General features: G+C 41.6%; 2 protein-coding genes across 3 annotated transcripts in view; one reads left to right on the forward strand and one right to left on the reverse strand.

Annotated features, from left to right (window-relative positions):
- Positions 1 to 817: 817 nt before the first annotated feature.
- Positions 818 to 5,837, forward strand: srsf5b (serine and arginine rich splicing factor 5b). Of its 2 annotated transcripts, XM_020604052.1 has the most exons (8): positions 818 to 924; positions 1,147 to 1,294; positions 1,907 to 1,977; positions 2,069 to 2,185; positions 2,360 to 2,432; positions 3,773 to 3,846; positions 3,998 to 4,105; positions 4,197 to 5,837. In XM_020604052.1, the coding sequence occupies exons 2-8, from the start codon at positions 1,169 to 1,171 to the stop codon at positions 4,516 to 4,518; spliced, it is 891 nt and encodes a 296-aa protein (XP_020459708.1). In that variant the 5' UTR covers positions 818 to 924; positions 1,147 to 1,168; the 3' UTR covers positions 4,519 to 5,837. The 2 variants fall into 2 exon arrangements, with proteins under 2 accessions (XP_020459708.1, XP_020459709.1); XM_020604053.1 differs by lacking the exons at positions 818 to 924; positions 1,147 to 1,294; positions 1,907 to 1,977; positions 2,069 to 2,185; positions 2,360 to 2,432 and adding an exon at positions 2,687 to 3,284.
- Position 5,838: 1 nt separating this feature from the next.
- The window catches only part of slc10a1 (solute carrier family 10 member 1), a 5,777-nt gene continuing 2,298 nt past the window's right edge, over positions 5,839 to 9,317 (reverse strand). Inside the window, exons 4-7 of the mRNA XM_020604054.1 lie at positions 8,747 to 8,951; positions 7,397 to 7,575; positions 6,417 to 6,616; positions 5,839 to 5,916 (exon numbers count right to left, since the gene is read on the reverse strand). Of these exons, the coding sequence (XP_020459710.1) occupies positions 5,849 to 5,916; positions 6,417 to 6,616; positions 7,397 to 7,575; positions 8,747 to 8,951 (652 nt within the window). The 3' untranslated portion in view covers positions 5,839 to 5,848. The remainder of the gene's footprint in view (positions 5,917 to 6,416; positions 6,617 to 7,396; positions 7,576 to 8,746; positions 8,952 to 9,317) is intronic.

Here is a 9,317-nt window from a genome sequence, read left to right on the forward strand (position 1 = left end):
TGTCCAGAGATCGGGTCGTCGGGGCCCCTGCCTTCGACTGCTGCCCAATCCACTATGCACCGGCCCCTTACAGCTCCTCCTGCAGGTGGTGAGCCCACAGGAGGACGTCCCCACGTCACTCGTTCGGGCTAAGCCCGGCCGGGCCCCGTGGGGGGAGGCCCGGCCACCAGGCGCTCGCATTCGAGCCCCAACCCCGGGCCTGGCTCCAGGGTGGGGCCCTGGCTGCGCCATGCCGGGCGACGTCACGGGACTTGATCTTAGTCTGATCATAAGGGGCTTTTGAACCGCTTTTAGTCTGACCCGTCACCCAGGACCTGTTTGCCTTGGGAGACCCTACCAGGGACATATAGCCCCCGACAACATAGCTCCTAGGATCACTCGGGTACTCAAACCCCTCCACCACAATAAGGTGGCGGTTCAAGGAGGGGCTTTAAACTTATAAAATTGTAAAATTAAAACATTTATTTTAAACTTATAAAATTAAAATACTTTAAATTTATAAAATATTTTAATTTGCCTCTTAACAAATAAAATTTGTGTGCTTAAATAATTTAAACATGATGATTCTCGGCAGAAATTTGGTTTAATGTTGTATCATTTTTATTTTGTGCTTCTATCAGTCCTAACAAGCGTATTGATATATTCTTCCTCGTTGCGCCAGTATTGTTGTGTCTGAGTGACACCTAATGGTCAGACATAAAAACTACATTATTGGGCGGGGGGTGACGTCATATTCGGAAGCCGTATCGCCGCACTTCGTGTATTTTCGTGTTCTGCAGTGTCAGCCTCCGTCATAGGTCACATGGGTTATTTGGTCACGCTCCTCCTATGGACTCCTCCCCTGAACGGCAGAGGCGCCATTTTGTTTGTGATCACTGTGAACATTCAGCAAAAAAAAAATCACACCACGAGGACGACTTAAGGGTACGTGTATGGCGAGTAAAATGCACTATGATTTCAATATGCTGTTCTGTTTTGTTCAAATTTGTGTTATCTGTCGAGTGAAAGTAACGTTAGCTTAAATTAGCTAGAATCATGGCTCGATTAAATTTGGTAGCTAGGCCTCACAGTTAGCTAATTTTGCTTGTTGCACTTCGACGTCGTCAGGGCCTCACTTTAAATTTATCTGTTTATACTTGTCTGTAGAAACGCTACCTACAACATCAACATGAGTGGATGTCGTATTTTTATCGGCCGATTGAGCCCCTCGGCCAGAGAGAAGGACGTGGAAAGGTTCTTCAAAGGATACGGTCGCATCCGAGATATTGACCTAAAGAGAGGCTTTGGGTTTGTGGTGAGTCCTACATAGAACTGGGTCACAATAACTGTAATATGCTCAGACTATCACAAACTCATTCAAATATGGCAATTTATATTTCATTTTGCATCAACAGAATACTTTATAACGTCATATTTTAATCATTGACTGTTCTTTATGCAAAAGGTCCCACTCACATAGACATTAAGACAGTATTCAGACATAATTAGTTAAGTAACAATTTGTATTTATTTTGATAAACAAATCCTCGTAATTTTTACATAAATAATGCTAAGTATTTGAAGGCCCCGCTTCTCAAATATGATAATTTAATTATTTCTTTTCTCGTACTTGGCAGCAAACTGAATAATGTTGGTGTTTTGGTCGGAAAAAAACGACATCCTTGTGTTCTGGGAGATTTTTATAAGGCATTTTTAGTTGTTTTTTTTAACCCCCAAAGACATTTTTTAGACAATATTAAATGAGAAAATAATTGTTAATGGTTTACCTAGACTTGTTTCAGTGTGTATTTAACTTAAAAGTGTTGTTTTAATGTTTTTGGGCCTATAATCTATACTTAATAACTCACTGACAAAGTGAAAAATAATGTTAAGTTGTAAATAATGTGGTGTGTTTGTTTTGTTGAAGGAGTTTGATGACCCCAGGGATGCTGAAGATGCAGTGTATGAGCTTGATGGAAAAGAGTTGTGCAATGAAAGGTAGGAATCTCTGTTGTGCTAAATGTGACTAAACACAGTCGGTTTCCAAGATAAGTGGATTTCCAAAAACAAAAAATCTTTATAAACACAGGGTGACCATTGAGCATGCCCGGGTTCGTCTGCGAGGTGGCCGTGGCAGAGGTGGCAGCGGTGGTGGAGGAGGACGTTTCTCTGATCGCTATGGCCGCGGCTCCCAGAACAGTCGGAGGTGAATTATTTTATTTTTGTAGATAAATCGTTTTTAATATCATTTTAAAAATGAACAGGCCCATATACACATATATTGTGTAAATGGCTTGTTTAAACACTTTTGAAAGGTCAGATTATTGCAGCCCATTGCTATTTTATGTTCCCCCTTTAAAAACGTGTTTCTTTGTTTCAGTCGAAACCCTCCTCCGATGCGCACTGAGAACCGGCTGATTGTGGAGAATTTGTCCTCTCGTGTCAGCTGGCAGGTTAGTATTGCCACATTTTTAAGCACACCAAGCCTCGAAAGCTGAAACGCAACAAAATGTTATTACTTCCAACAGTCTGCCACCAACAACATACACATACAGTTCTAAAGGTTATGCTAATAAAACAAAATGGACTCTATATCTGAAATCAAATCAATAATAGACTTGGCTCGCTAATATTTATCAATAATCTAATATGAATAAGCCCAAATTGTTTTTTTTTTTTTTTTTTTTTTTTTTTTTTTTTTTTTTTTTTTTTTTTTCTTCAAAACCATTGCTCTTATTTATCTGCATTTCATGCAGTAAAGTAACAAATCAAAGAGCAGTAAAAGCAACAAAACAGTTAATTTGTTCCTGTATTCAAATTTTAACCAATTCTCCACCCCTTTATTTGCCAGCCTGACTGTTGTGTCATATGGAAGAGCTCGCTTATGGTGGAGTTAACCCCTTCTGGGTCCTTCTGTCTGGGTTGAGCCTGTGGTGTCAGCCAGTCTGTCCTACACCTAGTTGATGCCTGCTGGTCATGTGAGCGCTCGCTCCACACTAGAGGCACTGGCGGCCACTTCGCTCGTTTGCAACGCCTGCTGTGTGGTTGAGAGCGAGAGAAAGGAAACAGAGAGTTGGCAGAGAGAAAGGAGAGGAAAGAGCGAGAGTCGATGGTGGTGGCATATTGATCGATGGTTCGTTAATTTGAGGGGCTACGATCGATCGATATCCCCCCTCCCTTCCCCCCTCTGGTGTTCCCGCACATCGCGAGAGAGTGTGAATTCCTCCCAGGTGCCCATGGAAATAATCTGCCGTTATGGTGGGCTTGGAGAGCCTGCTGCCCACCCCAAAGGGTTTCGCTCTCAGGTAGTAGTTTCCTCTCTTCCACCCTGTTCACTCTCTTTATTGAGGCGGGGTGCCGAGACAAGGGCGGTCCCGGTGCGGAGCCCTGTGACCTCCTTCCCAAGGAAAATGGGGCTCTTGGTACCAAACGCTGCTCAGGCGGCGCCACTGCAGTTCACTTCAAGCAGATGGTGTTCATCTCTCTGTAGTTGTAATGAGCAGTGGGTCCAAGCATCTCAGAACTGTTGCAGACACCCAGCCTGTCCTTTTAGAAGTGGGTGATATTTAAACTGATGCATACTTTGTTCTAGGATTTGTACTTTTTTAGAAAAGACAAGTTGTTGAAAGACTGGCTGGTTGAATAGCTTCTGAGGTTCTTGGACTCGTCCTCGTCACCTGCATATTAGCCTGTGTAGTCCTCTCAGAGAATCTAACCATCTCTCTTTTGGGTGAATCAGTCTGTGCTTGTGTCCAGAGCCTCTCCCTTAGTTGACTTATGTTTGCATATGTAGGACCTGAAGGATTTCATGAGACAAGCTGGAGAAGTGACATTCGCAGACGCACATCGGCCCAAGCTCAATGAAGGGTAAGACCATTAACTGGCTAATGAATATTCCAGTATGAATCGTGTACTATGTCCACCACCAAGCTGACATTTAAGGAAAAATCACCACCCGGTTCATGACAAAAAGTCCAACTAAAGCTGTGATTAATAATGTTTTATCTGGTTTTTCTAGGGTTGTTGAGTTTGCCTCTTACAGTGACCTGAAAAATGCCATTGAGAAACTGTCTGGAAAGGAAATCAATGGCAGGAAAATCAAACTCATTGAAGCAGCCAAGAAGAGGTGACTTGTCTGGATTCACTAAAAGTAGTTCACATATTAGAGACATCAGTTAAATAATCGTTGCTTCACTAACTTTCCTTTTCTTTCTCAGGTCAAGAAGTCGATCCAGGTCTGAGAGCTCCTCTCGCTCACGCTCTCGTTCTCGTGGTCGCTCTCCATCTCGCTCCCCGAGACGCTCCCGCAGCCCCGCTAAGGCCCACGATCGTTCCCATTCCCGCTCCCGCAGCGGCTCTCCTGCTGGTGCTGCTTCGTCCCCGACTCCCAAATCAAAGGAGCCTCCCAAACGCTCTGCCAAGATGAGCAAGTCTGCCACGCCACCCTCCCCTCTGCCTGCTCAGAGAGCATCTGTCTCCCGGTCCCGGTCTCGTTCCCGTTCCCGCTCTCGTTCACCTTCTACCGACAGCCAGCGCTAAAAGGCTGTGTTGAATTTTAAGGGGAATCAACAGTAGAAACAGCAGCCTGGAGCTCACATGAAGCCAAGACAGGGTTTTCCTTGTGTCAGCTTTGGGTTTTTCTTTCTAAATTTTCTTTACTGTCCTTAAGTTTTAGTTGTTTTTTTTTTGTTTTTTTTTTTTTTGTTTTTTTACATTAAACACAGATACATTGTCAGGCAGCATCAGTGCTGAGTCAGATGTTTTATTTTCATTATTAGGTGTTTAAATTAACTTGAATTGAAGACAGCTGATTAGGATGTTTTTATGTTGTACCCCATTACTTGTCAGATATGGACCCTTATGTTTGCACCCATTTGGTTCTTCACCTCCTTTTGTTCTACATGGATGCAGGCCTGACGCTGCTCTTCTATCATTTCTTTTCACAGACCAAGTAAATCTTATTTGACCTGTGAAGTTGTTCATCTCTACACTGAATCTCCAAACTGAACAGGGACTCTTGTTTTTCAGCAGTGCTAGCTAGAATGCTTCTGCTAAGCTGTACGACCACTTTTTGTGAAATTTTGCTTTTCGATAGGAGAGTTTTCAACAGCTTTTCACCCTTCTGTCCATCCCTCAAAATTAAAACTTTTTAGTATTTGAAAATGTTTTTTGTTCTTAAAGCTCAAATTTAAACTGGCACTGACGGCTTCAGTACTGAGAACACTTCAGTACAGTTGAGCACATTGTGCCAGGAGTTAAACAGCTATACGTTAAAGTAATTTCATGAATCTGTTTCTTGCAGTGACTGTTAAAGATGCTCTGCCCTTTTGAGAATGAGATTCTCTTTAATTTGTGCGTTGCTTTCAGATTGCAGGTACTCTTGCATTGTTATGAGTGTTTCTCTTTTGGTTTAGGCATTTGTGTACCGACTTTTGTTTTACATAAGTGTATAAATCTAGTTCCAGGAATACCTGTTGGTACTGTGGCTGTGCTTCAGATGAACACGTAGACAAGAGTTTGGCAAATCCAATGTTTTTGTACATAAGGATTTTTATTTTCAGTGAAAAATGATAGATGTTTGTATGATACAGGAAAATTGTGGATTCAAAAGCATTTGAACTAAATCATGATTTTTGTGTTCACCTGTACTTTATAATGAAAACCCTACAAATAAATTTACAAGTTATCAACCAACAATTCAGGATATTCTTGAAGCAAATACTCGCCATATCAAAAATGCCTTAGTATAAAATGGCAGGCACATCTTTTCTGTTTCCAGTAGAGCTGATAGTGATGTGATGAGCACTTGTAATTTCATTGTATCCTGAATACAATGACAATAAAGGCATCTTATCTTATCTTGTGAGCGTCAGAGCTCTGTCCGGGTTGAATCAGGCTCCTTCAGGGTGTCTTCAGTTGTTGCAGGCTGGTATATGTCTGTAGGTTAGACAGGAAAGAGCAGTGAAGGACTGACGGGAATAGCCAGGGCCCTGACTTGGAGAGAGCCTTCAAATACCTTTTGTCTTTCTCAATTGTACATGTTCGTATTAAAGGTAGAGAATTATTAGGTGAGTAAAGTCATATCGGAGGCATTATTAGAGTGTCTTCCTGTATTAAGATCAACCAGCTGGACAGTGTATGTGGAACTGACTGAATAAACTACAGGTCCCATTTTCAGTTTTCTTTATATGCTTTTAATATTTTTTGGACAACAGGTCTTATGGCAGAGGAATAAACCTGTTAGTAGCATCGGTTCCTTGTTCATGGACAAGAAAAGCAGAACATCACCAGACGTGTACTTCAATGATTGATAATTGAAATGGTCAAGTTTTATTTTACTCGACTAATCACATAAATGCTTCTGGGTAATGTAACTGAACTCTATTTTTTGTTCTGTATTTTACCTGTTTTAACCCTTAGAAACACATCAGCCTCACCTTTCTCCTTTTGTGTAAACCTCTGGTAACACCTGAGCAGCACAATGAGCACCAGCGCTTCCATCAGCTGGAAGGACGCGTAGACTGTGGGGAATAGGAAGAGGGGGCCCATCACCGCTGGGGGAAAGCCTATCTTCAAGATGGTGATGCACAGCTGGATGTTCTGGCAGCCTGTTTCCACGGCAACAGTCCTCCGCTCCCTAAGGAGGTGGGCAGACTCGCTCATAAGTCATGAATACATAAAGAAAGACATCATATCCAGCGGGTGAGAACAAGGAGTAGGGTTCAGGGATGGTTTGTGTTACAGGCAGGTTAAGTCTGGGAAATAGTGTTGATTACTGTGGGACTCTGAAGATTTATGATGGCACGGCCTGGCGCCCTCCTCTGTGGGACCAAATAATGGGTAAACATCATTTAACTGGTATACTGAGCTTCCATACTCTCCCATTATGGGCACATTTAATTGTGTAGTGTTGACTGGCAGGGCTTACATTTGACCAAATATCCGCACCAGTGACTGAAAAGGAACCATTTATACTATTTACTTGACCAGTTTCAAGCTATTAATAGCGACAATCTTCCTCCACCAATTGACACTTTGCTAGCACTTAAATTCTTTAGCAAGAAACTGGTGGCTGCAGTTATAAATGTCACTATCAGTGTAACGTTCTTCTCACCATCAGCCTCCTTGTATGTAGATAAGGAGGTGGGCAGACTCGCTCATAAGTGAATCTAAATGAATGTTAATAAAATGTAAAGGCTGATCTGGAGATCAGTGTTTGTGTTATCACTGATGGCGATGTTGTTAAGAACACATTTTCCACAATCTGACAACACAAAAGTTGCCCTTTGTCTATTAACTGATCTATAAATATTGATAATTTGTTAACAATAATAAAGCCATCAGTTAGATCTTATAAATCCTTTATAAATGGTGCCTTAAAGTGGCTCCCAGATAACTCCTATCCTGCCTGACTTACGGTTGGTTGAGTTTGAAGAGTGAGGAGATGATGTATCCAAAGGCGTAGCCTATGAAGGGCATGACAGCGGCGATGACCATGAGTGGAGGAGACAACACGGTCAGGATGGAGCCTCCGATTCCAATGCTGGTGAGGCTGATGACCACCACCACAGAAATCCCCATGATAATGAGTCCTATCTGAGAACAGCAGTGCAGGAAACAAAGCAGACTGTAGACCTGACTTCTGTTTGGTATTATTATTATTTATTACTTTTACCATAAACCATAACATGTTTTGCTTGTTTTATTACTTAAATGATCACAATATTCCCAAAACGATATTCAATTGTAGATTTATGTATTTTTGTATTTATTAAATAGTTGATAAAAGCCAAGAGAGAGAGGAAACAAAGCTGTACTTGAACCAGGGACATTATGAGTAGAGTCATTCTGCTAACTGATTTATCAGCTTTTCTTTTTTTCCTTTCTTTTCTTTTCCCCTGTAAAGGTTTATTTGTTCCTCCCTTTCTTTCCTGGTAATCATTCATAGCAATCAATAGAGCAAACAGTGAGTCAACTCGCTCGTCTCATCTAAAGTCCATTTAAAATAAAAATAAGCAAAGTAATATATCAGCACAAAACTACATTAACAATATGACATTTATTTCGACAAATGGGAAGCCAACCTGTTTTTAGTGTGAACAAGTGTCACATTTTAGGATACACATATAGACACAGCTTAACAAACGTGTCTGTCGATGGCCTTGTCAGGTGAAAACAGTTGCCAAAGAATCTTGGAAACAAATCACGCAGATTCTGATCAGTGTGCAAACTATTGAAACAAACATGAACTGTGAAGCAATGCAGAGTTTGCCTTTATTTCTCAATATGCCTTTATGGCATTCACAAATTGTTTTGAACAGAAGCTAAGGAGACCTGCACAGAAAACCACTGCACAAAGGCACTCCTCAGAACATTCCTGACATATATGATGAAAAACTGTTTTGATCTTCACCGAGTAGATTGGATATCAAGCAAATTCAGAGACAGGAGGGTGCTCACAGCCTCTGGAGGGCAGGTACCTCAGGCAGAGAGGGAATATTTTATGTGCTGACATTTCACATCCACATTTATGAATAATGCCTCCCAACAGTTTCCCGTCAGGGTGGAAAACCCTTGGAAACAACACACGTTGCCAAAAGACGGTAAAAATGAAAAGATACTGACAGAGAGGTCAACAATGCATCTGTTAAGGATACACACACATATTATCATTATTATTATGTTTACACTTTTTTTCTCTCAAACTTATTTATCAGCTTTTCAGTTTATTTCTCCGACCTTCAGATCCTCATGTCTGTAAACTAACCTTTGTGATTAACTTGGCGTACTGTGGCCTGTAGTAGTTGATGAGGATGCCAACACCCGAGGGTATGAGGAGCATGACCAGTGCTATGATGATGTCAACATAGGGCACAACGTTGTGCAGGTTAGCAAAGCCCTGGCAGTAGAGGTAGATCAGAAGGGGCATCATGCCCAGAGCCAGCAAGGTGGAGCAGGCAGTCATCAAAATACTGAGGGGAACAGCAGGGAGGAGATTCATCAGCTGATGGTAAGAAATGTGTAGTGTAAGAGAGTGGAGCGTGGTGGCAGGTCGATGGGGTAATGGCAGGCAAACACCTACAGCTGCATAAAAATGGACTTGCCGACAGAAATCCACACAAGTTCAGAGGGTTTCATCAAGCTAGTGGTGGGGCTCGGCAAAGTTACAGGTATGTGCCAAAAAATTAGAATATCGAGGAAAAGTCCATTTATTTCAATAATTTGTTTCAAAAAGTGAAACTTGTATGTTATATTAGTTCACTGCACACAAAGTGAAATATTTCAAGCCTTTATTTGTTTCAATTTTGATGATTATGGATTAAAGACAAAAAAAACCC

The sequence above is a fragment of the Monopterus albus genome, unplaced genomic scaffold (assembly GCF_001952655.1).
Source record: "Monopterus albus unplaced genomic scaffold, M_albus_1.0 scaffold63.1, whole genome shotgun sequence".
In the NCBI taxonomy this organism is placed as follows: domain Eukaryota; kingdom Metazoa; phylum Chordata; class Actinopteri; order Synbranchiformes; family Synbranchidae; genus Monopterus; species Monopterus albus.